Source organism: Cavia porcellus, unplaced genomic scaffold (assembly GCF_034190915.1).
Source record: "Cavia porcellus strain 051 isolate PalLab524CR breed Dunkin Hartley unplaced genomic scaffold, mCavPor4.1 scaffold_5, whole genome shotgun sequence".
NCBI classification, from domain to species: Eukaryota; Metazoa; Chordata; class Mammalia; order Rodentia; family Caviidae; genus Cavia; species Cavia porcellus.
The window spans coordinates 975325-1003260 of record NW_026947488.1 but is presented as its reverse complement, the minus strand read 5'-3'; the positions used below and the strand labels follow the sequence as shown (position 1 = coordinate 1003260).

The 27936-nt window shown below is 48.7% G+C and overlaps 3 protein-coding genes across 12 annotated transcripts in view; all 3 read left to right on the top strand.

The window, feature by feature from the left end:
• Positions 1-19083, top strand: part of Zgpat (zinc finger CCCH-type and G-patch domain containing) — a 53454-nt gene extending 34371 nt beyond the window's left edge. Inside the window, exons 2-6 of the mRNA XM_063247998.1 lie at positions 16705-16836; positions 17067-17222; positions 17905-18024; positions 18110-18518; positions 18689-19083. Coding sequence (XP_063104068.1) covers positions 16705-16836; positions 17067-17222; positions 17905-18024; positions 18110-18518; positions 18689-18827 — 956 coding nt within the window. The 3' untranslated portion in view covers positions 18828-19083. The remainder of the gene's footprint in view (positions 1-16704; positions 16837-17066; positions 17223-17904; positions 18025-18109; positions 18519-18688) is intronic.
• Positions 19084-19279: 196 nt separating this feature from the next.
• On the top strand, positions 19280-21915 carry Lime1 (Lck interacting transmembrane adaptor 1). 3 transcript variants are annotated; one of them, XM_063248005.1, is made up of 6 exons: positions 19280-19703; positions 20421-20534; positions 20716-20773; positions 20844-20931; positions 21031-21401; positions 21496-21915. In XM_063248005.1, exons 2-6 carry the CDS (start codon positions 20437-20439, stop codon positions 21709-21711), a joined length of 831 nt encoding a protein of 276 aa, XP_063104075.1. In that variant the 5' UTR covers positions 19280-19703; positions 20421-20436; the 3' UTR covers positions 21712-21915. The 3 variants fall into 3 exon arrangements, with proteins under 3 accessions (XP_063104075.1, XP_063104076.1, XP_063104074.1); XM_063248006.1 differs by having other exon boundaries at positions 19280-20534; positions 20720-20773; XM_063248004.1 differs by having other exon boundaries at positions 19280-20534.
• A 192-nt stretch (positions 21916-22107) lies between these two features.
• On the top strand, positions 22108-26204 carry Slc2a4rg (SLC2A4 regulator). 8 transcript variants are annotated; one of them, XM_013144592.3, is made up of 7 exons: positions 22108-22874; positions 23177-23325; positions 24111-24220; positions 24652-24839; positions 24915-25015; positions 25104-25556; positions 25642-26204. In XM_013144592.3, exons 1-7 carry the CDS (start codon positions 22689-22691, stop codon positions 25751-25753), a joined length of 1299 nt encoding a protein of 432 aa, XP_013000046.2. In that variant the 5' UTR covers positions 22108-22688; the 3' UTR covers positions 25754-26204. The 8 variants fall into 8 exon arrangements, with proteins under 8 accessions (XP_013000046.2, XP_013000044.2, XP_063104069.1 ...); XM_013144590.3 differs by having other exon boundaries at positions 25098-25556; XM_013144591.3 differs by having other exon boundaries at positions 22527-22874; positions 25101-25556.
• Positions 26205-27936: the final 1732 nt, after the last annotated feature.

Below are 27936 nucleotides of genomic sequence, written 5' to 3'. Positions count from 1 at the left end.
TAGATTGACTTTTTATCAATATCTAGCTATATAATTATAATAGTTCTATAATAGTTCTTGAGTTAATCTGTTTTGTCTGATATTAATACGGCCATCTCAGCTGTCATTAAGCTGTTTGCATGTCTTTCCTTTTTGCTTTCACACTATTATTACTTTTGTTTTTTTGCAGAGCTAGAGATTGAAACCAGGGTTGCATATGTGCTATGTTGTTTTGAGGTCCCTTAAAGATCCAAAATGAGTGTCTTATAGATAACATAGAGTTGGGTAATGTTTTGTATTGCTTTTTGGGGTTTTTTGGGTTTTTTTAGTGTGTGTGTGTGTCTTTTGGTGTGTGTGTGTTTGAGTTTTGCTGTTATTTTGAGGGGTAGAGTCTTTGAAACAAGACCTCAATGCATAAGTTTAAACTGTCTCTGAATTTACTCTGTGTAGCCCCAGGCTGGCCTTGAATTTATGGTGATCCTTGGCCTCAGCCTCTCAAGTGCTGGGATTATAGGTATGCACTATCACACCCAAAATGGATGTTTTCTAACACATTGTCCTATTCTGTGCCTTTTTGCTTTTTTATTCTGTGCCAACAGCCTGGCCATGTAGTTCAGGCTAACCTTAAACTCACTATGTACTCCCAGCTGGCCTCAAACTCAATGAGATATTCCTGCCTCACCTCCTGAGTGCTAGAATTACAAGCATTTGCTACCATAGCCAGCTCAGTTTTGCTTTTTTGCTTTTCTTTTTTCTAGTTTTGTATCCCATTTTATTTGAAGTAAATTCAGCAGTCTTTAGGTACTCTTCTCTTTAATTTTACTGTCTTCTTGGTTCAAATAAAAAATCACAACTGTGGGGATCTCAGGACTGCCTTTTTTAAAAAACAGATTTGGGGGCTGGGGATTTAGCTCAGCGGCATAAGCGCCTGCCTTGCAAGCAGGCAGTCGTGAGTTCGATCCCGGTACCGATAAAAAAGAAAAAGAAAAAAAAAAAAAAAAAACAGATTTTATGGCCATAATCTCTGCCTTTAAATGGAGAGATTAAGCCACTTGCATTTAATCTCTATCTAAAAAGGATTTCTGCCATTTCACCATTTTGTTTCTATGTCTTCTTTTTCACAGTACTAAGAATTGAACATGACATTTATGAGGTTTCCTATTAAGATACATCCCCAGACTTTTTTGTAAGATAGTGTCATTAAGGTATATAAACTGGCCCCAAACTTATTCCTCCTCCCTTAGCCTTTTTTTTTTTTTATTTTGAAAGTAGTAAAATACAACAGATCGAGACAGAATAAAGCCAGCTAAGATGATACAGTGAAATTGGTACAGAACTTCACAGCAGGTTACTGGGATAATAGTAATAGGTATCACAGTATATTTTGTTATCTTTACAATAGTTCTTTCAATCACGTATATCGAAATAAAATGAAATACAGAACATTATAGAACTTATCAAAACAGAATATTGAATAGAGCAGTACCATTAATCAGAATAGAGCCAAACTGTAATAAAAATATTTGCCTTCAAAGAGATGGTAGAAGGAAATCCCCCTTATATGCTATAGTCAACCTCCCAGAAGATGCTGAGATTTCTGGTTCCCATTTGCTAACGGGGGGACAGGAGAAGTGGGGTAGGGAAGTGGGATGTTTGACTCTAGGCCATGCACCAATGGGTTCACTATTGCTTAGCAGGGAGGCAGGCTGGTTGGTTGGTTTCCCAGCTTCATAAGTTCCAACATAATGTGGATCTTAGAAGACACTGGTGGTTCTCCCCCTGGAGGGGCCATAGTCTGCCACACTGCAGCCACTTACCAGGGAGGTGAGCTGCCTTAGCCTTTTGACTAGCTACTATTCCTGCCTTTTAATTAATTAATTAATTTATTTATTTATGTCTTTTTGAGACAGGATCTCACTATGCAGTTCAGGCTGGCCTTGAACTCAATTTGTAGCCCTGGCTGGGGCTGGTCTGGAATTTGCAACAATTCTCCTGCCTCAACCTCCCCACTGCTAGGATTACAGGAGTGCACCACCATGCCCAGTTTACCTGCTTTTTTTAATAATCATTTTGCATATCATTTTGACTCCCTTCTATTTTTCTTTTCTGCATATTTTACTTTTTTTCTTATTATGTTGGGAATATGATTAACATCTTAAATTATAAAAGTATAGGTTGAATCACTACTAATTTAGCTTTAATAGTATCTTATTTAAGAAAAATAGTATCTTACTGTCTCATTGCTGGCACACAGTACTGTACCTGACACCAACAATTTAAAGGAGGAAAGATTTATTTTGGCTTTGTTTGTAGAGGCTTTGGATATGGCAGAGGAGAAGCTGCTCATGACATGGTGGTGGGAAGCAGAGAGAGCAAGTGGAAAGAGAGGGAGATGGATCCCAGTGACCCACCTCCTTTGACCAGGCTTCACCTCCCTACATCACATCAAAGTCACCAGTGGACACCCCTATGATCCAGTCACTTTCCTAAGGGCCCCGTGTGAACATATGAGGCTTTGGGTGGACATCTAGATATAAACCATAATGAATAGTATTTGAAAAAACCCTGCTGGTTGTGGCAAGAGAATCACAGCGACTTTGAAGCCAGCCTGGACTATTCAACTAGATTCTGTCTCAAATAAAATAAAACCCTGGGTCTGGATAACTCTGCTCCCCTTAGGAGAGAGGTCAGAAGCAGCTTGATCCTTCTCTTTTCCCACAGACAGCCAGAGGGCATGCTGGAGACCTCTGAAAGTACTACAGACAAACCCTAGCCCTTAACTGCAGCAGGCTTGAATTTGGGCCAACTCCAAGCCTTGAACTTGGGCCAGCCTGAAATTTGGACTAATATCAGATGGCTCCAGCCAGCTTCTGCTGTAGCAGGCTTGAGGTTTCAACCAATCCCAACTGACTTTGCCCTATGACTGATCTCTAATGATGCTACCCTGTCAAGACATGCAACTCTGACCAATCCAAGACGATTCAGCCTCTTTTGCTGTTCTGTGGAAGCGTTGCTTCTTCAGACTTTGCTGGTCAGTGGAATAGGGCTCTCTTTGCTCTATTGATCTCCTGTGTCAGCATAGGTCCCAATAGGTGATCCTGTAAATCCTCTTATTTTTTTTTTCTCAGGGAGCATGGACTTGAAAAGTCCTGTAAATCCATTTGGGCAGTGTGGTAAAGCAGGTCACTTTGTTTTATTTAGTTTTGGGGGGGCTGGATATTGAACTCAGGACCTTGCACTTGCCAGGCAAGTGCATATGCCACTGAGCTATACCCCCAGCCGAGCAGGTCACTTTAAATAGAGCTGTAACAGCCAAGCATAGTGGTGCATGCCTTTAGTCCCAGCATGCAGTAAGTTGAGGCAGGATGATCGTTGTGAGTTTGAGACCAGCCTTGGCTATAAAGTGAACTCAAAGCCAGCCTGACCTGCATAGTGGGACCCTATCCCAAAAAGACCAAAAAAAAAGAGAGCTGTACACACTAGGAGCTGTTGGCCCTGAAGAGTGGCAGAGACCTGCAACAGAGATGAGCAACAACCAGTGAAAAACCAATGGAAGCAGCAGTTTTAACCAGTAACAACCAAGACCAGTGGATTTGGCAGAGACCCACAAGGACCTGTGGATAACCCCCCCAAAACAACAAACTGCTATACAAGCTTCAGGGGGCCACCAAGGATGTTGTGAGCCCCAACTGTGGAAGAGCTGACAAAGATGACTGAAAGCCACTAAGAGCTGTAGCACATAGGCCTGAAGACCCAGAGCTTCTATAGCTCAGGCAAGCTTCCAGCTCTTTTTGTAAACCAGCTGGCCTTGAACTTGTAGTCCATCTGCTCAAACTCCCACATGCTGGGACTGTAGGTAGGCACCACCATACCTAACTTCTCTGATGCTTTTGTTTTAAACAGTAACAAAATTTTGTTAAAGATAGGAAAAGAAACAGGTGCTACAAAGCAAATTTGGGCCACACAAAAGTAGGAAAAAAAGTACACCCTGCAACATGAGAGTGGACCATTGTGCAAGTGCAAACACAGTGGCAGGACTCAATGTGGACTGTCACTTTTTTTTTCTTTAATTAAAAAAATTAAAAGAAAGAAGGAGACTAAGATAAAAGAAGGCATAACAACATAATAACACGGGTCAGGACAGAACAATTTAAGCAACATAGTGTTTCACCACAAGATATCCCCATATAACAGTAGCTACATAGTGTCTTGAACTGTCGCTTTTATATCACCCATTCCTCCGATTGACTTCAGGTCTAGGTATAGGCCATCCTATTGAAAACCTGCTTGAGTCCTCAAAGAAGTCCATGTGCAGAGCTTTAAAAACTGTTCTGCACAGGTGTCCTGGCATTTTATACTTGACAGGTCCCATCTACTTCCCCACGTAGCTTTGCTACACCCTACTCTCCTGTGTCATTCCCTCTGAGAACACATATTCCCCATAATTCTCTGTGAGGTGCTGAGGGAGTAGAGGTCTCTATCTTCTATAGTTAGATGCTAGCTGGAGATTACCTTGGGGTGCTGTGGCTCACTGGCTGGTTGAAGAAAAAAAATGCTTTCAGAAGACAATGAGGAAATACTGTTGTTCTCTATTTGATGAGAGAAAGAAAATAACTTCACTGTTATGTTGAGGATATAGGTGAGGAGCAGGTCAGATCTCCATACTTCTTGTGAAGGCAAAGTGTGGCAAAGAGGGAGGTTAGATAAATTATCAAGATCCTGAGAGCCATACCCCAAGCCAGATTACCCACAAAATGGATCTAATTAAAAATGGGAGTCCCTATACAGTGCCCATCTAGGTTGTGGTGAGTTAAGTCACTCGAGACTCTGCTTATCTGCACCTGGAGCAGTACTGAAGTCTCACTTTGTGAAGGGGAGCCTCAGGTCTTCCAGGGTTTGTGAGGAATAGCTTTGTTTTTAGTCCTGGGAAAACTCTAGTGACCATTTCCCTTGTAGAATTTTTATAGCTTGTCATTGCATGCTTAGAGGAAGGACTAGAATGGTTCCTTGGGAAAATAAGGCTCAGGTCTTGAAGGGCTGTAATCTCCCCTTCTTGCTTATCAGTCAGCCTTTGGATTTCCCAAGGAAACTATTTATTTATTTATTTATTTTTAAAATTTTATTTAAGGAGAAAAAAAGCAGAGAAAGGGTACAAGTTATACAGATTTACAGAAAAAAAAATGAAACAGTAGGAAATCACTAGTTAATTGTCATCTTAGAAATAATTGTTCAAGTCACAAAATTAAAGTTTGTAAAGTGGACATTCCAACAATGATACTGCAAACAGTTCTGTTCAATGATCCAATAAAACTCAGTGATATCATTTTCTATCTTATACACTTAAATATACATGCAGTTATATAGTTTAGAGCACTTTCTTTTCCTCTCTTTTGTACAATGACTATTACACATTTTGGGTTTTATTGCTCCCATGGTTCTTATTACTTTTTTGGAAGAGAGTAAAACCAAATGTGACATAACAGAACAGAGTCGGTCAAATCAAAAGGGTGGACATAATAGATAATGTAAAAACATAATACAAGGTGATCAACAATGGTTACCATAATGCCTCCTGCTATCTCTAATAGAATTGCCTATATCATTAGTTATAATGAAATTGAACAAAACAGTAAAGAACAAAACCGACAAAACCAAAACATTGGAGACATTGTAGGTCTTCAAAAGTAGATAAAAGTCAACGAGAATGGGCGTCATAATGAATCTCATTATCTTTACAGCTGTTGCCTAAACTTTCGAACCTGGTACTATCCAGCAAAACGGAATAGGGGAACATCAGTCAAAAACAAGATGGTGAGAGTAATACAGGGCTTCAAATCGAGATAATGGAAAGTCAAAGTGGGTTACTATAATATATCCTGCTATTTTTATTTATTTTTCCCTTAATTAAAAGGATAAAAATAAAAAAGTAAATAATGGAGTGGAGATTGAGATAAAAGAGGGCATAACAGCAAAACAGCGCAGATCAAAACATAACCATTTAAGCAGAATAGTGTTTCACCACCAGAAAATCCTGACATAAAAGTAGTTACCATATTGTCTCTTTCCTTGAAATCCTTGAGTACAACTTCGTATACTGTAGCATTAAATATATCAAAACAATGTAAAACCATTTAAGAGAATGACAGCATTACAGAGTATTTAGAATCAACTAACAGAAAATGAACAATAGTTTCTGTATAATCTCCTTGTCTTTAAAAGGTTTTTGCTTATACTATTGTACATAATAAAATCCAATAAGATACAACCTATTTAGACCAATGGAGACAGAAGAACAAAAGCTTGATGAGACTTCAAAACAAGATGATACTAAATCAGTATTACCTATTGAGATGTCATTTTCTCCAAAATAGCTGTTCCTATCATCCAATCTTCTCTGCCTTATTTCTGTTGAGCTCTTTTTCTGTCAGTAGCTGTCAGTTTGTCTTCTTCATTTTGTTCTCTGCTCCATTCGTTGTGGCCTCCCTGCCATTATTTCTGGATTCTTTGTATTTTTCTTTTTTTTGAATATCCTGCAATACTCTCTGTACAGTTGAATTGGTGGTTGCAAATTCCCCCAGTTCCTCTTTATCCTGGAAGCACCTTGTTTTTCCATCAATTTCCAGGGACAGTTGTGCAGGATATCTCAATCTTGGCTGGAGATTATTATCTTTCAAAGCTTGAATTATTTCCCCACACGCTCTTCGTGATTTGATGGTTTGTGCAGAGAAATCTGCTGTAATTCTGATGGGTGTTCCCTTGTAAGTGGTCTGTTTCTTGTCTCTGACAGCTTTTAATATTCTGTTCTTGTATTGAATTTCTGGAATTTTTATTATTATATGCCTGGGTGTTGCTCTGTTTGGGTTGTAGGTAGCTGGGGTCCTGTATGCCTCATACATCTGAGTATCTTTACCTTTTGCTAAATTAGGAAAATTCTCCTGGATTATTTCTGTGAGTAGCTTTTGTAGTTCATTTGTTTGTGTCCCTACTTCTTCTTTTATGTTCTTAATTCTTAAGTTATGGATCCTCTTATCATCTTCTTGTCTTTGTATTATTGATGTTTGTTTCTTTGTTATTTTTAAGAAGTTTTTTCATTTCATTCTCCCATATTACAAATCTGCCCTCCAGTTCAGATAGTCTGTCCTTAGTTTCTTTCAAGCTGTTATGCCAGTTTTCAATAGACTTTTTAGTTTCCTGGTAGTCCCTTTGAACCTGCTTCACGTATTCTATGCTTTCTCTGTTTTCTCCATTAAACAATTCTCCCCTCTTTTTCTGTCCACCATCTGTTTTTTCTTGGGTGGTGCTTAGCATTTCTCTAACTATTCTGCTTATTTCTAGCTTCAGGTCATTGATAACTTCATTCCTGAACTGATCTATGAGGCTCTCTAGATGGCGCTTTATGTCTATTGGTGCGGTGTCCGCTATTACCTGTTTCTCAGAATTGGGGGCCGAGGAGCCTTTCTTGTTGCTGCCTCTTCCCATATTCTCTGTTCCTTATATATGCAAGCTTATATAGAAGGCCCAGCTTCCCTCCCTATCAGCCACAGCCTGATCGAATTGCACCGGTTAGGTGTTCCCGCCCACTGCAGCACACCAGGAAGTTCCAGACCAGGCAGCCTACTTGGGGCCTGCCCCTCCAGGCCACCGTCAGGCTCCGGGATCTGGGTTGGGCTAGCCTACTGGGGCCGCCAGCAGTGTCACGTAGGCTAGACACTTTGCATCAATCCTGCCTGAGAGGGGGATGTGTGGCTGAAGTCGCCACCGCACCCTGCTCCCGCAGGACTGCCCGGGCCCAGAATGTCCTCCGCTGGAGTCAAACTGTGGTAGAGTGTCAGTTTCTCTCACTCACCTCACCACAAGCCAGTGCACGCCTCCCTGCCCGTCCTGTTTTCGACTCTGTTCGCAGATTCCCGTTCTCAGAGCTTCCGCGCGTCTCTCTCCTTGCCGAGCCGATGTAGAGGCAGCCGCTGCGCGGCAGGAAACCCAAATCGCGGCTTCCAATGGTGCGGGCTTCAGTCTCCACACTGAGGCTTTTCTGTTCCTGTTCTAGCACCAGGACTGCATTCCAAGTTGGTTTCTCCCAGCCCAGTTCGTTCCTGGGTCAGCAGAGCGTATCTCCACCGGCTTATGTCTCCTTACTCCACACCATTCCTGACTTCTGAGCCGAGTCTTTCAGAGAGCCTCTGTAGCTGCTGTTATCTGTCCGCCATGTTCTCCCGGAAGTCTATTTATTTATTTATTAGTACCAGGATTAAACTCACGACTTTGACCTTGCGTTTGTCAGGCAGGCATTTACACTGCTAAGCCAAATCCCCATCCCTTTTTGTTTGTTTGTTTGTTGAAAATTAGATTTTTTAATTTTTTTATATTTTATTTTTTTGGTATGAGGAATCAAGCACATGATCTCACAGTTACCGAGGCAGGCATTTAAGCCACCAAGCTAAACCCCCGGCTATAATTTATCATTTTGTTTGTTGTGTTTTGTTTTGTTACATTGCTGGGGATGAACTCTCAACCTTGAGCTTGCCAGGCAGGCACTTACGCCACTTCACTAAATCTCCAGCCCCTCAAGAAGACTTTAGACCTGTCTCTTTAGAATCCCATGCAAGGAAGGAGTGACCTGCTTGGGAAGATAAATTACCTCTAAGAGTTGTAGGATTTCCTGCTTCTGTTTAAAGATGATTGCTTATTAGTTAGCAAGGTCCTTTTTTCCAAATTGCTTCACAGGCATGTGGCACCAGAGGCACATTTAGAGTCTGAATAGTTACATAGCTTCTTGCTTTTTTCTAATATCAATGCCTAAGTAAAAGCTATGAAGTCTGCTTTTCAAGCAGATTTCCTTGAAGTTGGCCTTCATGAGCTGTTGTGAAGTGACAGCTGTCTAATCTGCCTTGCAGTGTCCTTCTTGGACAAAACTCATTTCATCAGTGAACCATACCTCTTCAGGATTTTGGAAGGACAAGTCGCTGATGTCCTACCTACTTGCATAAGTCTGGAAGGTCACAAGAGTGGCTAACTACTTCTTCTTCTTCTTCTTCTTCTTCTTCTTCTTCTTCTTCTTCTTCTTCTTCCTCTTCCTCTTCCTCTTCCTCTTCCTCTTCCTCTCCTTCCTCCTCCTCCTCTTCCTCTTCTCCTCCTTCTTCCTCTTCTCCTCCTTCTCCTCCTTCTCCTCCTCCTCCTCGTCCTCCTCCTCCTCCTTCTCCTTCTCCTCCTTCTTCTTCTTATTATTATTATTTTTTTTTTTTTGGTGCCAGGGATTGAACTCACAATCTAACACTTACCAGACAAATGCTTGAGCCAGCTGAGCTAAAATCCTTGGCCCCAAGAGTGGCTAACTTCTCAGCCTGTAGACATCAGAGAGGCAGGACTAAAAGTAATACAAGTTTTTATTATAACCTCAGGGGTGTCTTAAGAGCGTGGCCTGAGATTTAGCAAGCCATTCCCGTGTTAATTCCAAGTAATCTTTGGTCTCAAGAATTGTTCTGACCTGCCAAGAATGGTACACATGCCTGTAATCCCAGTAATCTGGGGCTGAGGCAAAGGATCTCCGCGAGTTTGAGGCCAGCCCAGGATACATAGTGAGACCCTGTCCCTAAACAAGAACAAAGACTTGCTCTGACCTGATAGAATCAGAACATACAGTTTCTGTCCTAAAGTCTTCTTCTGTTAGCAAGCTGTAACTGCTGTTGCCCTCAGAAAGGATGGCCTTCTGGCACTCATGCCATCTAATTTTTTGAGAAGTATGCCACTGAACAGAGTGTTTGCTCTAGTCTTTGGGTCAAGCCACCCAAAACAGTTCCTCTTTCTTCTGATATATAAAAGAAGGGTGTTTTGTTTTTGTTTTTTGTCTTTTTCCTTTTTATTGGTACTGGGGATCGAACTCACAACTGCCTGCTTGCAAGGCAGGCACTTATGCCGCTGAGCTAAATCCCCAGCCCCAAGAAGGGTGTTCTTAAAGTCATGTATTTTATTATACCATGCAGCAGGATCCACCTGTTAGCTAATTAGGTCAAAAGAGCTGACATAGTCCCAACAGGTAAAATCTGTTTTGGCCTTTGTTGGAATTTGAGAATTGCCAATTTTATTAGTAAATCTCTTCCTAGCAAGGAAGTAGGGCACTATGGAACAATTAGGAACTCAAGTTAAACATTTGGCCTTCAAAGTGACACATCAGAGCAAAGTAAAGATCTATGACCAGGGTTTCCCTAGATTCCAACTATAGGTATAGCTCTGGAGAGTTTTCCAGAGAAGTAAGTCAAGACAATGAAATAATTGAATTGGTTCACCCATGATGTCCAGCATTACCCAGAGTTCCTCATAGGGAATAGTGATGTCCATGATGATGAGACATCATAGGTGCCCTTGGGCCTCTTAAGAGCAGGAAATGGGGGTTTTTAGCTAGCCTAGCCCCTTTTTGGGAACAAGGACAGTCAACACTGCAGTGCTGCCTCATACTTGAGCAGAGCCCAAGCACCTGGGTACAGTCCGGTACCAAGTGTCCAGATTTCTTGCACTTAATCCGTGGACTTTCCCTTAGACAATTTGAATCACTTTGAAACATTCTCAAATGCAGTGGTGTTAATTCTAGCTTTCTCTTTCAACTTTCTCCAGATCCTGATCGTTGAACACAGAAAAGGCCATGTCCAGCAATTGGGTTGTGGGTGTCTGGGGTCTTGTCTGAAGTTTCTTCATTAAATACATGGGAGAGACCCATGTTCCTCTTGAGAGTTAATGAGGAGCTGAGGACAAGATCATCAAAGATATCTCTGTCTTCCTTGGGGGCTACTCTAAATACCACAGTTTCTGAACTTTTCCTGAGGTAAAGTCACAAAAGCCTGAACATAAGGGATTTCATTCAACCTTCTATGTTTTAAGTAGAAACAATATAACTGAAAAATATTCTCATAATTCAAGATGCCATCCTGTACCCAGCTCTTGACACTTCCTAGTTCATATTGAACCATATTGCAATAGTAGATATTCTATTCCTTTTTTAAATTGGCAGTGAACTCTGCAGGGCATCATGGTTCATGTTGTTTCCCATGGCTCATCTTGGGCCTGTAGAGACAACTAGGTCCCAGGTCCTTGGTGCAGAATGAACAGACCCAGTGAGTCCACAAACCATCCCCTTTTGAAATGTAAGAATTCACTAGACGATAACATCAGTTTCTTTTTTTTTTTTTTTTTTCTTTGTTTTTTTGTTTTGTTTTTTTGAAACAGAGTCTCCCTATGCAGTGCAGGCTGGCCTTGAGCTCATTTTGTGGCCCAAGGATCTTCCAGCCTCAACCTTCCCAGTGCTGGGATTACAGGCATGCACCAGCACACCCTGCTCAGCTTCTTTTATAGAAGGATAGAAGAAAACCAAGGTTAGCATGGTTTTGTTTTATTTGTTTCTCTGTTTCCACTGCATCATGGTCTCAGTAATTTCTCATGAGAAATTAGATATTAAAAATTTATGTTATAGTACTGGGAATTAAGGGTAGGCTTTTGTATGTGCTAAGGCAAGCACTCTACCACTGATCTGCAATCTCAACTCTTTATTTATTTTGAGACCATGTCTTGCTGAGATTTAGACTTTTCCTGAGGCTCAGAACTTGCCTCAGGCTCTCAAGTAGCTAGGGTTACAGATTCCTGACACCACAGAGAGTGGTAGTATACAACTCTATTGATATACTCTGTTTGGTTACATTTTTAATAGTATACATTGTCCTGATTTTCCTCAGTTTGTCATTCTTGAATACTGTGATTGTTTTGTTTTGTTTTTTATTTGAGACAGGGTCTCACTATGCAGTAAAGGCTGGCTTTGAACTCTGTGTAGCTCAGGCTGGCCTGGAACTTGCAGCAATCCTCCTGCCTCACCCAGCAGTTTTTTTCAAGTACTATTTATTCTCATGTATGTGGATGCACCCCTAAAGGCTTGTGAACTCAGCCATTCTGAAAAGGTAGCTTCTGATAGGTCTTGATAGCTCAATTGCTGTTACAGTAGAAAGATGCTGGAGCTGCCTGCCATTCTAACTTTTTTTTTTGGATACTGGGGATTAAACTGGCAACCTTGCGCTTGCCAGGCAGACGCTTAGGCCACTGACTTAAATCCCCGGCTGCCTGCCATTCTAGTGACATCCATCTCTGCTGTTGATTTCTCTCTCTCTCTCTCTCTCTCTCTCTTTTTTTTTTTTTTTTTTTTTCTTTTTTTTTTTGTCTTTTTCCTTTTTATCAGTACCGGGGATCAAACTCAGGACTGCCTGCTTCCAAGGCAGGCGCTTATGCTGCTGAGCTAAATCCCCAGCCCCTTGCTGTTGATTTCTTGTAGGTACACATTTTTATGTTTGTTTTTAGTGAGTACTCTAGGGATTGCAATACGCATCTTTAACGGAACACACTACTTCAAGTTAGTACTGCTTAATCATAGGAAGCATAGAAAATCTTTTATTTCCCATCTTCATCTGCTTTTGTCATGCATATTAGATCTGTTATAGTATTCTGATGCACCAGAGAAGCAAAAAGTATAAAATGAACAGGTTTATTGAGTTGAGGACGTGGAAAGGAGTACACAACCCATGGCAGTTGGGCTGTCTCCTTCAACCGGATACAGAAAGACAGAGGGTTATATGACCTCTGATCAGGAAGTGGTACATAGGACGGATACTGATGATGTGTGAGGAACTGATTGGAATTCTCTGTGCATGTAAACAGGAAGGGGAGTTGCAATTAGAGCTGAAGAAGAAGCAGGAAGTGGTAAAGCATTCCCGCTGTGGCCTTCCACCATGTTAGACCACCGCCATAACTGTACAGTAATTCATACTAGGGCAAGAACCTTTCAAGATTATATGTTATACACTATTGAGTAATCTTCTTTTGTTTTGTTTAGAGACCAAGATCTCACCAAGTGTGGTGGTACCTGTCTGTAATCCCAGCTAGTTGGGCGGCTGAGGAAGAAACATTGAACATTAGAGGCCAATTTAGCAAGACCCTTTCTCACAAAATAAAAAAGAAGAGCCAAAGATCTAACTCAGCAGTGGAGTACTTATCTAGCATGTTTAAGGCTCTGGGTCTAATCCCAGCACAGAAAAAAAAAAGAGAGAGAGAGAAAGAGAAAAAAAAGGACAGATATACATGCAATGTTGCCCAGGTTGGCCCAAAATCCTGGGCTCAAATGATGCTCCTGCCTCAGCTTCTCTAATAACTAGAACTACAGGCATGACCCAGCTTTTTCTACTTGACACTTTTTAAGAAATCAAAAGAAGCCAGGTATAGTAGTGCATGACCATAATCTCAGAAGTCTGGCAGGCTGAAGCAAGAGGATTGCAAGTTCGAGGCTAGCCTGGGCAACTGAGTGACTTAGTAAGACCCTGTGTTAAAATAAAAAGTTTTTTAAAAAACCGGTTATGTACTCAGCATGAAAGCCCTGGGTTTATCCCTAGTACCATCTGAAGAAAAGAGAAAAAGCAGATTGCAGATTGTTTTTATGGTTTGGTTCAGTTCAGTTCAATCTGGTTCGGTGTCTGAGGCAGGGTCTGATTTTGCAGTTGAGGCTGGCCTTGTACACTGGCCTGTGTGGCCCAAGGGAGCCTTGAATTTGCAGTGTCCTGCCACAGTCTCCTGTGCGCTGGGATTAGCAGAGTGCCCACCGTAACTGGTTTATGCTTATGTAGCTTATGGTTTATGATTTATGCTTTTGTATCACCCATATTTTTACCATTTCTGAAGTTCTTCTTTTCTAAATATTTGAAGGATTAAGGTTCCCTTCTGGTGTTCCGTGAGTTTGGACAGACAGATTTGCCATTATAGTATCACACAGTCCTGAAAACCCTGTGAGCCCTTTCACTCATTCATCCCTCTCCCTGCATCTAGTGAGCTTGTCCTCTCAGTGATGTACTGTTCAAATCTAGAAGTTCCATTTGATTCCTTTTATATAATTTTCATTTCTTTTTTTAACAGCTCCTGTTTCTTGAGCCATTATCATATTTTCATTTAAGTCTTTGAATGCACTTATAATAACTTCTTTGAAGTCTTTGGTAAATTCAGCATCTTGGCCTCCTTAGATCTGTCTGCTGGTTTTCTTCTGTAAATGTACCTCACATCTTCCTGTGTCCCTGCCTCAGAATTTTTGTGCTAAACATCCAGGTAACTTCTCAAAAGAATGTAGCACAGAAGGCAGATATGTTGTTTACCTGGATTCTGAATTGTTTTTCTGAGTTGTTTGGAGTTTACTGGACTTAAACTATAAAGTTTGCCTTCCTCATAGTGTGTAGCCTCTGCTCATATTTTCAATTTTGTTTTATATTCTGTCTTTCTAAATGTTGCTTCTGTCTTGCAGTTTAATGGTCATTGATATAGGCAGAAGTTACTCTCAAATACTTGTAGCCAAAAAAGCTCCTGTGTGTAACCAGCTAGGCTCATGCATCAGAGAGTACCCTGGCCATCTCCTTCCTCCTGCTGTCTTCACTTTCCCCTTGGTGGGGTTGCACTGACCCCAACCCCTATGGTTATTCCCTAGAGAGCGAGGGTGCTGACAGCAGAGTCGTGCTATGCCTCTGGCATTTTGAAATCTCCTTGTTAAACACCTGACTCAGTGCTTATCCCAACTGGGATCATAGCCCCAGTGATCAGAGTTGTCAGTTTTCCCCAAAAGTCTTTACCAAGTTTCCTGCTTTCAGCTGCCAGGCCCTAGATTTGGTCCCCCATCCCATATCCACTTTCTGCTGCTTCAGAATCCAAAAAGTTTGACCAAGTGTGGTGGTGCACACCTGTAATCCCAGTACTGAGGAGGCTGAAACAGGAAGATTGCTGTGAGGTTGAGACCAGCCTGGACTACATAAGCAAGTCCAAGGCTACGCTGTACTACATAGTGAGAACCTGCCTCAAAACAAAACAGAATACAGACACACACACACAAAAGGCCAAAATCCAAAAATTTTAAGCGTTGACGTGGCACCATATGTGAAAATCTCTACACAAACCCGTGTGACAGGGTGCAGTCAAAACATGGCCCCACAAAAGATACTGTATAGAATTACCCCTCACTATCCAGGGCCGTCTCAAAATAAATAAAAAAGGCTTAGTCAGGGCCAGGGATTTAGCTCAGCGGCATAGACACTCAATTGGCAAGTTCGAGGTCGTGAGTTTGGTCCCCGGTACCAAAAAAAAAAAAAAAAGGCTTAGTCTATAGCCTCAGTGCTCCCTAAATGTAATCCACAACAACAACAACAACAACAACAACACACACACACACACACACACACACACACACACACACACACAGTATGATCAGATAAGAGACATTCAACACAAGAGACATTTGAGCCAAGTCAGATGTTAAGGTTTCTAATATTGCTGAAGGTTTGACTAATTGACGTGTGTGTGGGGGGAGTCTAATCATACCTCTGTATCAGGCCTCCTTTTATTTAACCTGCCTGCCTCTGTCTGTCTGTCTGTCTGCCTGTCTTATTTGAGACAAGGTCTCACTGAGTCACTAAATTGCCCAGGCTGGGCTCATGCGTGCAGGTCTTCTGCCTCAGCCTTACAGAGTGCTGGGGTTCCAGGTTTGCGCCACCATGCATGTCTTAGGCTGCCTTCTTGAATGCATTCTTTGAGTCCTCAGCTGTGTGGGACTTTTCAACCACAGTCTAAAATGAATTCTTCTGGAGCAGTCTGAGAGCTCCTGGTACAGCCTGGTTATTGGTGTGTCCTGTGGGCCTAAAGGTGCTGAGTGGTCAGAAGGATCTGCTCAGAATTCTGGCCAGGGAGGCCAGTGGGAGGCTACTGAAACTGCTTCTCTGCCTCCTCCTTCTTTTCCACCCACTGATTCCTGCCTAGAAGATACGCCTGGCTCTGCCATATAGTGAGTGCCAGTCCTGACTGTTCTGGGATTAAATAGTTTCCTGTCTGAAATGATGACGTGTAATAGTAGTTTGTGGTTAGTTTTCTCGTGTCTTTATTTGGCAGAGTGCACAGTTGCAGTCCAGTGTCTAGCCCCACATTTCCTTTTCATTCTCTCTTAGTTTTGGTTTTAATTTTACTGATGCACTTATATCTAAAGTGACAGTACCACTTCTGTTCTTGTTGATTTGGGGAAGATTCAGCGCACACATACATACATACCCATCCCCTAATATACCTGCCTTAAATAATTATTGTGTCTGAAGCTTAATTTCTGGTATTAGGGAGACATAATCACAAGGCCCTCTGCCTGATTGTCACCCCAGCTAGGTAGCAATATGAGGAATTTCCTGAGAGAATTTGAGTGTAAGAATACATGCATGTGTGTATACATATGTGTATGTGTGTGGTGTATGTATTCATATGTTAATATTTTATATATTCGTGTGTACATGTGTGAGTGCATCAGTGAAACTATATGCATGTGGAAATGTATGTGCATATATGTATATGCAAATATATGTGATTTTATATGTAATGTGTGTATTTGCCTGTGAAAGTATATAAATGCATGTATATGTGAGGGAAATGCATATGTATAGATATACACATATATAGGTATTGAAAGTGGATATGTGTCTTTGAAAGCACATATATATATGTATGTATGTGTGTGAGAATACATATGCGTGTGTTGTATATGAGTGTGAGGGACAAAGTGGATGTGTATTTGCATATATGTCTTCCTCTTTGTCACTCTGGGAAGCAGCCTGCAAAGGCCTGAGCTCCTGGCTTTGTGTACCGCTGTGGCCGCATCTGAGCACTGTCTTCTTCGGCTCCTTTGCATGTTCTCCCATGGGCAAGTGGTCTCTGTCGATGAGCTGCGCCCCTTCCAGGACCCAGACTTGAGCTTGCTGCAGGTTGGCTCTGCATGTCTGGCCAAGCACCAAGATGGCCTCTGGCACCCGGCACGAATCACTGGTGAGGATGGCCGTAAGGACTTCCCTAAGGGGGCTCTACTAAAGCTGGCCCTTCCTGGAAAGCCTCTCTGCTTTTCATGACCACCCCTGCCACCTCTGGGTTGGGCATTGGGACCCTGTCTGGACCCAAGAGGAGTGAATCTAGCCTCACTTGTCTCTTTCCATAGGGCTGCTAACCAGTTACTCCTCCTGTCGAGGCTATTGACTACAGTCTTTCTCTGTCCTCTGCAGATGTGGACAATGGCTACTACACGGTCAAGTTTGACTCACTGCTGCTGAAAGAAGCTGTGGTAGAAGGAGACAGCATCCTACCCCCACTTCGGAGAGAAGCTGAAGAGTCTTCTGACTCAGATAGTAGTGATCTGGGTGGCTCCAGCTATGCCAGAGGTATGACAGCAGCTCAGTGCCCAGAAACCAGAAAGGTCAGTGGGGAGGACCAGGGAGTGCATGACAGAGCAAGGCAAGAGACCCAGGCCTTGCCATCAGAATACTGCAGCAATCACAAGCTCCCTGATAATGGGAGCTGGAGGCTGGGGTGGATTCCCCTGCCACACTGTGGGGGAGGACTACTAGTGACAGAGCTGCTCAGGGCTCATAGGAGGAGACCAGACAATTGGGTGTTTGTGGTGTGCAGGAAAGAGTGGCTCTCTTGAATGGATTCCCAGACTTTAGAGCCTGCAAATCAGGCAAATTGGTGCAGAAGGATCCTGGCAACTGGACATCCAGACAACTGGGCTCGAGATGTCAGGAGGGGAACTACAGGCAGTATCCAGCCTTCTAAGGGGTTGGTTAGGATAAAGACAGGGAGGTGTCCCTAGCTCTGGGTATAAATTTGTGGTTTTTGAACTTTGTGCCCTTGGTGAAGGTTGCTAAGCCACAGTGCAGCTAACTTGTCACCTGGCACTGCTAAGAGTACCCACAGCTGGCCTGGGAGATTTGGCAGGGTAACAAAGGTGTCGAGGATCAGGGCCCTGCTCTAGAGCTGAACTCTTGGACAACACTGGCCAGACCCCAGGGTGCCATTCAAAGTCCTCTGGCTTGGTGGAGCACTGCTCTTTGTCTCATGCAGTAGTGGAATCAGTCACTGCGGATACCGGGACCTGCAGTTCTGCCTTCGCTGGCTGGGAGGTGCACACACGTGGCATTGGCTCTAGACTCCTCGCCAGGATGGGCTATGAGTTTGGCAAAGGTGTGTATGTGCTGCCTGGGGGGCAGAGGGCTACAGGGCAGTCCAGGGTCCTGCAACAACAGCATCTGCCCTGCATCTTCCCCAGGTCTAGGCCGACATGCAGAAGGCCGGGTGGAGCCCATCAATGCCGTGGTGTTACCTCGAGGAAAGTCACTAGATCAGTGTGCAGAGATCCTGCAGAAAAGGATCAAGGAGGGGCAGGCTGGTGCCAACAGGCCCCCAAGGTGTCGGAGGAGGAAGGCTAGGCCTGGGAGCCACCTGCCCCCTCGGAATGTATTTGACTTCTTAAATGAAAAGCTGCAGAGCCAGGCTCCTGGAGCTCTGGAGGCTGGGGTGGATTCCCCTGGAGGGAAGAAAAGCAAGGACATGTACCATGCCAGCAAGAGCGCCAAGCAGGCCCTGAGCTTACGGCTCTTCCAGACAGAGGAGAAGATTGAGCGGATCCAGCGGGACATCCGGGGCATCCAGGAGGCCCTCATTCGGAATGCTGGCCGGTATGTGTGGGGCCCAAGTCCTGGGGTAGCCATGCCCACAGGACACATGTGGGAGGTCACCTGACCATGGAGTGGCAGCTAAGTCTGAGGAGGTCTGGATCTGGAGGACGGGTAGTGGCTGTAGCAGCTGGGGGTCCTGGTGGCCATGCTGACTGGCAGGCCCTCCCTAGGCACAGTGTGGCAGCAGCCCAACTGGAGGAGAAGCTGGCGGGGGCCCAGCGGCAGCTGGGGCAGCTCCGGGCTCAAGAGGCAGGTTTACAGCGTGAGCAGCGGAAAGCAGACACCCACAGGAAGATGACAGAATTCTAGAAGCCTTACAGAACCTGTGGATAAAGTCCTGGCTGCCTTTGCAGGAAGACCAACCATCACCCTGACATCTTGAAGAAAGACCAGCCCATTCTCAGATTGCCCCCAGTTCAGCCTTGCTGACCTGGAGCATGTGGACACTGTTGTATGGAGATAAGCTACAGGATTACTTCTAGATACTTCATTGCCCACCACGCCCACCTGCCAGTGTCTTGGGGCATCTTCCTTCCAAGGACATTAAAGTGATTTTAATACTGTGTCACTCAGTGGAGACTCAGCTGGCTACAGGGTCTCTGGGGAGAGAGGAGTCTATATAGGGTTGTGGCCCCAGGCAAGCTGGGCCAGAGGGGCCCAAGGAGGCCCCTGCTGCTACCTAGGGTCAGAAGGTCAAGGAAAGTAGTGTTGTTTCTTGTTTCCCTTCTCTGACCCAGGCAGGGAAGAGCCCAGAGTACCGCCTTAGCGCCCAGTTCTCACTCAGGTGGAGCTGGAGGAGTTGTGATAGGCCCTTGGACAACAGAGTTGGCAAGGCAGGCTTGAGGGGTTGGGGGTCCAGTGCCAGTGCTTGGTGGCTGCTGATCATCCAGTTGACCTACTGTTTGCCTTGGCCCTGTCTTCCCATCCAGTATGAGAGGACATGAGTTAGGTTCTCAGAACAGTGGCTTGTGGCACCCAGTGAGTCACAACTACACCTTGGGTGGGGCTATAGCAAGTGGATGAGGCTGAGTGTGGCTACAGCAGGAGCAGCTGCAGCTGAGGGTTGAGTGGCTGGTAGAAGGTACTGAGATGGGCAGGAAGTGAGGTGAGGAGCTCACTGAGGACCCACAAAGACCTTCCTGGCTGCCCCAGACAGGGCCAAGGAGGAGCTGTGCTGTGACCTTGGTAAGTTCTCGCTCCATCCTCCAGCAGGGGCAGGTTCCCAAGCCCCTTGGCACTCTTGGGACCTGGCTGTGTCCAGGTTAGTTGTCTTCCCCCACTTCCATAAAAAAAAAAAAACCCTACTCTTCTAGTCTAGATGGACTCACCCTGACCTCCAGACTCCCCGCCTTTCTAACTCCTGCAAAGTTTAGGCACGCCCCCAACCCTCAATTCCGCCAAGCCTGATCCTCGGAAGAGTATAGGCCTTTTGTGGAGGCAGGAAATAGTGGATGGGGCCACTCAGTGTCCTGCCTGCTGATCCCTCCACTCTAGCTGCTCAGAGGCTGGGCTGTGTAGTGAGTGGCTGATGGGCATCACTGTAGACAAGGGGGCTGCACCTTAGTAGAGGGCCATAAATGAGGTCTGTGGGTTGTGGATCACAGCCCCAGGGGTGTGACTTCAGGGACTTCCCCAGACCTTGGTTTAGAGTGCAGTGACCAAAACTTTGGTGAGGTCACAGCTGTCCAGGCCATACTTCTCCATCTCCACAGCTTTTGACTCCCTGTTCAGGGGTATGCAGAGCTTTAGGCACTCAGCAAGGTAGCACCCTCTGCAAGGGCAGGCCTGCAAGGCCTGGGGTTTCCGGTGTGCTGAGTCACAGCCATGGGGAGCCGCCCACGGGTTGGGGGGTGCTGCCTGATCTCTCAACCACCCCTTCATGCCCCTCTCTTCTGCCCCTAGAGGCCTGCTTCACAGGATGGGGCCATCAGTGTCTGTATCCCTGCCAGCCCTCTGGGTCCTAGGGTGTTTCTCCCTTCTCCTTTGGCTGTGGGCATTGTGCACAGCCTGCCACAGGTATGTCCACGTTGCCTGCATTTCTTCTGAGCCCTCACCCTCTGTGGCCAAGCCAGAAGTTACTGGAGGCAGGTCCGTGTTGGAATTGTGCCTCCACATGCACGTCCACACTGGGCTTGGGCCAGCTGGCTGCCCTTACCTCTACTTCTGCCCCCTGGCCTGATGGTCCTCTTGCCCCCAGGAAGCAGGTGCAGAGCCACCAGGCAAAACTACAGAACACTTTGATGCTGGCAGAAGTGGTGAGTGCCTGCTTGTCCCAGGGGCTAGGGTGGGACCAACAAGGGACCGACCAGCCTTCCTTGCTCCCAGTCACCCCTGAGGCAGACCCACCTCTGCTCCCTCAGCAAGTCCGACCCTGGGCTACATGAGCTGCACTGTGGTACCCATGGCAGCAAAGGTGAGGTGACTGCCAGGACATATGGGGAGGGGTTGGTTGTAGCTTGGGGCCACACCTGCTGTCCACCCCCAGTGACCTCTGGTCTGACTTTACCCATAGCCCCAAGGCCTGCCAGCATGGATCTTCTACACCCACACTGGCTAGAAGTTTCCAGAAACAGCCCTAGGCCACAGGCAGCCCCCTCTGCTTTCCCACCTCAGCAGCTGCCTGGGGCCCTTTGTGCTACTGCCCTCACACTGTCCATTGGTCCTAAGGCCACCTATTCCAATGTGGGGCTGCCTGCCATCTCCAGAGCTAGCCTGGCTGCTAGTCCTGTGGTAGGGACACGGCTGACCACCAGCCGTCACAGGCCAGGGCCTTGGGCCAGACCTGTATTGGCTGAGTATGCTTCCATCCAGAAGTTCAAAGGGACAGATCTAGGCCCCCAAGAACTGCAGCAGAGGAAGGCTAAGATGATGCCAGATGCTCAGGTAAGGTGGGCCAGAGTCGGGCATGATGGGCTGGGCAGGCCCTTGGCAAAGCAGATGGTGAGGACCCCACCCTGGGTCTGCTCCCACTCTCCAGGTGGATATCCTGTACTCCAGGGTCTGCAAGCCTAAAATCAAGCACTTGGGACCCACCACAGACCACCAGGACCACAAGGGTACAGGAGCAATTCTGGACCTGGAAAATGACTTGGCCTATGAGCCTCTTCCTCTTAGGGGCCTGGTCATGGACAGCAACCCCCTGGAAAATGTGTATGAGAGCATCCGGGATGTGTGTACCTCTGAAGGTCCATAGCCCCCCATTCTGCCTATTAGCATAACTGGACAGACATAGAGCACCAAGTCCCCTAAAGAAGGTTTGAAGACCTGTCTTGTCCTTAGTACCTGGATTCCTTCCTCCAACCTGAGCCCCCAGCCCCAGGCTCAGCCACTGCCACTGCGAGTGCCCTTTCTTCCCCTAAACCTGTGTCCTAATAAATCCCAGTCACCAGATAACGGACATACATACCTCAAAGCCTATCTTGAAAACTGGTCGAGTAGGGATCTTCTAGATGATTAGAGCTATCCCCTTCTGGCCTCTGGAGGGTGAGCTCAAGCCCTAATTACCCCTGGCTGTTCATCTCTGAAGACCGTGGTGGGAAGGAGAGACCAGCCCTTTGTGGTGTGGTTTCTACGTCTGGGGGTCTGGGGGTCCTGGGGCGGTGCAGCAGCTGGCAGGTGGATTGTCTGGGCCGGGACTTGGACCCTGAACCCCACAGGACGGCTCTGCTACCGGCCCCGAGGTTACATAAGTGGAAGGAAGTGGGCAGTCGTGCGTTAAAGAATAACCTGCGCCCAGGAGGCACGCCAAGCAGCCTCAGCCGCTTCCTGGCTCTGGCAGCTCCTAGAGCACGGCAGTGGGGAAGCCGGCCGTGCCTGGCGGCGGAGTGTGCTGGCGCGCGGCGCTGGCCAAAGCCCTGTGAGCGGCCCGGCCCTTCGCTGGCCCGCGCTGGAGCGCGGACCCGGACTGGCGGGTGGGGCGGGGCGGGGCCGGGGCGCGGGCCAAAAGAGCGCTGCGAGGCCCCTCCGAGTGTTGATGCCACGCGCCCGCCAATGGGCGCGCTTGCCGGGCGGGCCGGGGCAGGAGGCGTGGCTGGCGGGCGGCGCGGCGCGGGCGGCCGAGGGATCTAGGGCGGGGGTCGGCGGCCCAGCCCGGCCCGGCCCGGCCCGGGGCCACGACCTAGGAGTACGCCCTCGCCGCTGCAACCTGGGCGGCCAGGCGGCTGGGCGGCCATGGAGTCCGAACGCCCCCCGGGGCCGGGTCGGGCCCGCGAGCGCCCCCCGCCCCACGCCGCCGGCCGGGACCCTGTGGCTATGGCCGCTACAAACCCGCGTGCGATGAGGGCCGAGGCGCGGTGGCCGAACGCGGAAGGCCTGTGCCAGCGCGCCGTGCGCGCGCCAGTCCCCGCGCCGCCGCAGGTACCGGTGGGCGGGCCGCCGACAAAGTTTCTTTCGCAGCAAGATGGCGTCGGGGCTGCGAAAACTTTGGGCCCTGAGAGCGTGGCAGTGGGGGGCGGCCTCGTCGACCGGTGCCTGTCTGTGGCTCTGGCCTAGCAGGGCCGGGGGACCGGAGGACGCTTCCCGCCGCCGGGCCGGGGGCGGGGCTGGGGGCGGGGCCTCGCGTCCACCGGAGCCACCGCGGGAAGGGGCGGGCTCGGGCAGAACTAGGGCGGGAGCTGGGCCCCGGGCCTCCGTCTCCACCGAGTCTCCCGCGTCGGCAGGGCCCGCCCGTGGGCAGCGGTGTTGCGGGCTTGGAGTTTCCGCTGCCGCAGGAGCCGCAGGCCGCGAACCCAGGGACTCCAGGGACTTGGGCGGGGGCCGTGGCGGGGCGGCGGACGCCTTCGGCGCAAATCCCCGTACCAGCGCAGAGGTGAGCCAGGCTGCGGGTGCCCCGGGCTGGAGGGGTGTGTGAGCACATGTGTGGGTGTGTGCTCGAAGCGCGAGTGGGGCGTAGATTTCTGCTTTCCGTCCTTCCGATGTCAGGTTAGGGTCCAGAACGAGGAGGTTGCTCCAGTTCTAATGGAGTTGAGCAGAAACCATTAGTGTGTTCAGAGGCAGAAGAGAAGTGGAACCGATGGCTGTCAGTTTCTTCGCAGAAAAGACTTCACAGTCTGCCTGTGACTGACTGCATGAACCCCTGGGGCTCCTGCTGCCACTTTCCCACCCCTGTGGTGCCGTGCCAGACGTCTGGCTGGCTGCACAGCAGGAGCGGGCTCGGTCCTGGCCCACTGAAGCCTGAGGACCCGCCTGTGCTTGGAGCCGGCTCTTCTCTGGCTGCTGCTGACTGCTCTTCGCTCCCGCCCTCTTAGGCCTGGCCTTAGGCCCCCAGTTGCTGTTGCACAACAGTGTGACGGGAGGGCTCGCCTGGGTCCCACCCATGAGGCCTCAGACCTCTGCCCAGCACCAGGGTCTGAAGGAGCCACGGTGGACAAAGCCTAAGCTATAGAAAACTCAGATCTCGGGCAGACTGTGCCCTGTTCCTGGCGATTTTCGGCTTTGTAACCCGAGCTGGGGGTGGAGCCAAGCCTCCTGCCCAGCCAAGAGTGAGGCAGCTTGCTGCTTGCCTGGTGCCCAGGCCTGCACAAGTACGCTGGGCCAAGGGAGGGGCCTAGAGCACTTGCTGGGCCCCACCCACCCTGCGCCCATCTCCTCCAGAGCCCCCCCAGGAAAAGCACGGTTGGACGAGGTCATGGCTGCGGCAGCCCTAACAAGCCTGTCCACCAGCCCCCTCTGTCTGGAGGCCCCAGCTACAGCCTTCAGCCCAGGTGAGACTCAAAAGTAGGGGCAGGGCCCAGGATTGCTGTCCCCCAGAGCCCTGCAGCCACCCAGCAGCTCTGCCAGGCAAGTTGAGCCTCAAAGCTGCTGTGCCACCTTCCAAACACAGCTCTTGAGACCTCTTTGTTGAGTGGGTGTCCAGCCACTTAGGGTCTCTCACTGCAGAGCCCCAGGCCTTCTTGAGCTGTCCACCTCCATATCAAAGGGTGCAGTTTCCAGCCACTTCTTCCTGGCCATGCCAACACCTCCCTCCCCTTCTTGTGTTGGCTGCCTTCTTTCCAACACCCCACAGCCAGTTCCTCCTTAGTGGGACCCTCCTCAGCACAAGGATTTCTGCCCACCAGGCTCCCAGAGTTAGGCATGACAGGCAGGCAGGCAGGCAGAGTCCACCTGAGGTCCTGAGGGTGGCATGTTCCTTCAGAGCCCAGCCCAGACGTGTGGAAGGAAGGTCTAGCACGGCCACCAGGCAGTTACAGCAGCAGCAGTAACAGTGGCGACTGGGGCTGGGACCTGGCCAGTGACCAGTCCTCTCCATCCACCCCATCGCCTCCACTGCCCCCCGAGACAGCCCACTTTCTGTTTGGGGAGCCTACCCTGAGGAAGAGGAAGGTGAGCTTGGGGGGAGCCCCCAAGGGTGGGGTGGAGCCACGCACTGTAGCTGACCCCAGGCTCCTGTTACCCCAGAGCTCGGTCCAGGTCATGTTCCAGTGCCTGTGGAAGAACTGTGGAAAGGTGCTGAGCACGGCTTCTGGGATGCAGAGACACATCCGCCTGGTGCACCTGGGGTGCGCTGGGGTGCGCTGGGGTGAGGCGGGTGGGAGGGGCCAGGCCAAGCTAGTGCTTCATCTCCACTCACTGTGTCCCTAGCAGCAGACAGGCGGAGCCAGAGCAGAGCGACGGTGAAGAGGACTTCTACTACACAGAGCTGGACGTCGGTGTGGACGCACTAACCAATGGGCTGTCCAGTCTGACTCCCATGACCCCCACAGCCACAGTGCCACCGGCCTTCCCCCATCTGGAGCTGCCAGAGCTGCTCAAGCCCCCAGCTCTACCCAGTCTGCTGCAGCCCCTGGCCTTGGCCCTGGCCCCGCCCCCCATGCTCAACTCTGTAGCTCCCCAACAGGTGTGCCACAGTGACCATGCCCACCAGGTGGGTGAGGCCACAGGTGGTGGCTGGGAGCAGGTCTCAGGGCGCTGTGGAGATGAGCAAGGTCCAGGCTACAATTCCCCTCAGGACTTGGTGGCACCCATCCACCTGGAGCTTCGGGCCACTGAAGTCCGAGCCTGTACACCAGCCTTGCCCTCTAAGCTTGGTGCCAACCTAAGGTGTGTTTAGGTGGAGGGCCCGGGTAGGCATGTACCAGTGGGGAGGTCCTGCCGACAACACTGTGACCCTTGTGTGTTCCCTCAGGAAGCCCCGTGGTGATGCCAAGAAGTGCCGGAAGGTGTATGGCATGGACCACCGGGACCTGTGGTGCACAGCCTGCCGCTGGAAGAAAGCCTGCCAGCGGTTCCTTGACTGAGCCCCACCCACTGGTGTTGCTGCACAGCCCAAGGCTGGGCAACCCTGGGAGTGCCCCAGGTCCAGGCCTGTTTAGGCTGTCGCGTCTGCTTTCTCCTTTGGGAGGGACTGGGTAGTTGTTGATCCTGGACTTCCAGAGCTGTGGGCGGGGTCCAGCCACTCAAAGTGCCTCTGAAGAAACCAGCTTTTTGCACTAAAGATAAACCATACTGCTGCCCTCTTGGCCCCAGGGGCACTGCCCTTCCTCCCTGCTACCCCACAGCTCTGTCAAGGATGTCAGTGGGGCCAGTCTGAGATGCACTTTGAGGGGTGTCAGGAAGGGAACTCTCCCACCCGCACATTTGTGATGGCTTCAGGCCCTGGGGCTGATGTTTTACCACGTTCTTGAAGCTCAGGTGTCTCACGTCTGGGCCCTACCAGGTGAGAATTAAACATTTGGGGTTTTTCCAGAAGCCGAGTCTGCCTCTTAGGGGAAGGAATGGGATTTGATCCCTGTGTTGGGCTGGACTGATGAAAGGCCAGCAGTAAGTCACAGGTGGGGACCACCCTCTGGCCACCTCTAGTCAAGGCTGAGGCCAGGGGAGAGTGTGGGCTGAAACAGACAGGAGGCACCTGCTTGGAGCAGCAACTTCCCGATTTATTGAAAGTGATCACTTTGCAAGAATGTCTACGCTAATCCCGTCACAGAAAGGAAACCCACAGGCAGGCTGGGAGCACGCCTAGGCAGACAAGAAACTGAGACCCACTATAGAGAAGAGAGGGTAATCTTGACCTGTCCTGTGGCAAGGCAGGACAACAGAGCCGTGATTTCCCACCAGCTGATTACAGAAAAACCTCAAATATTAACACATCTGCAATACAAACACAGGTTTATAATAATTAATATAAAGTCAGTGTAATATAGATTATCCTCAGAAAAGATCAACAGTCTTCAAACACTGCCCTTTTTTGTCATTTGTTTTTGTTGACAGGTTGAAAGCGTGTTGAAAAAATAAATATTTAAGAAAAGCCCACACACAGCACCCTTACTACAAGTGGTTCTAAAAGGGCTGTGTTGGGAGCCGCAGCCCCGAGCCCGGTCGCCTCACTTGGCGGACGTGAGGCCTGTAGTAAAGAGTGAAGCCTGAGGTAGATTGCCCCTCCCATCGAATATGTTAGTTTCCTGCTTACCGCGTAAACAACCCGCTCAACAATATAGTCTGCCTGGCAACTGATGATGTTAGCCAATCAGCTTGCCTTGCTTACTTTAACATGATTGGACACTGTACCCGTATATATACCGGTGCCACCCCTGGGGGGGAAGAAGAAGCCCGGAAGTAGAAGCCCAGAAGGAGCCGCGGGGAGCGGACCAAAGGAGGCTTCGGCTGGGAGCGATCCCAGGGCAGGCTGTACGGAGAAGGAAAATAAAAGAAAAGGTTGTCCACTGCCAGACTTTGTCGTGTGTCCTTCCTGCCGGCCAGGAGCGACATCGACATTTGGAGGCCCGCATGGGGACTGATCACCCCCGAGACGTGACAGCGGACAACGCTCCAGTACAGAGCTGCGAGACAGGTGAGTTGGGGATAAGCCTGGGCTCTGGGTGGCGCGCACCTACAGGGCTTTTAGACTCCCCTCAGGCTCACGCGTAAGTGGCGGATTCCTTGGGCCTCACGCGGTGAGTAACATATTAAAAGATGGGAAACATGTTAGGTAGCAACACTAAGAGCGAGGGTGGTTGTGGAGAAAGCTCTCAAGAGCTTACAAAAGTACGCAGGGTATCTGAGCAGGCCCAGTCAGGGAGCTCCCGAGAGGTGTCTGTCAAGGGGAACAAGGATGCTAAGGAGGAGGACGGGGCTCTAGCCTCGGAGTCGTCTGACTCCGAGGACGAGGGAAAGTTGAATGACAAGGAGGCCAAAGAGACCAGCTGTCAGGAGCCTAAATCGCTCAATAAGGAGTCGCAGGGTTCTTTTCCAGCGTTGCCCCGCGAATTGCGCTCTGCTCAACCTGGTCTGCGGAGGAGTAGAGAGCTCCTGAGCGCTCCCCGGCGCGAGAGGGAGGCGAAGCCTTCCGCCCCACCTTGGGGGCCGTTTCCGGAGGCGATCCCTCGCCGCGGGGCGGCCGCCCGGGAGCTCCCTTCCTCTTCGCCAGAACAGGAAGTGATGCACGGGCCCCCATTTTCCGCCCAATCACGGCCGCTGTCTTATG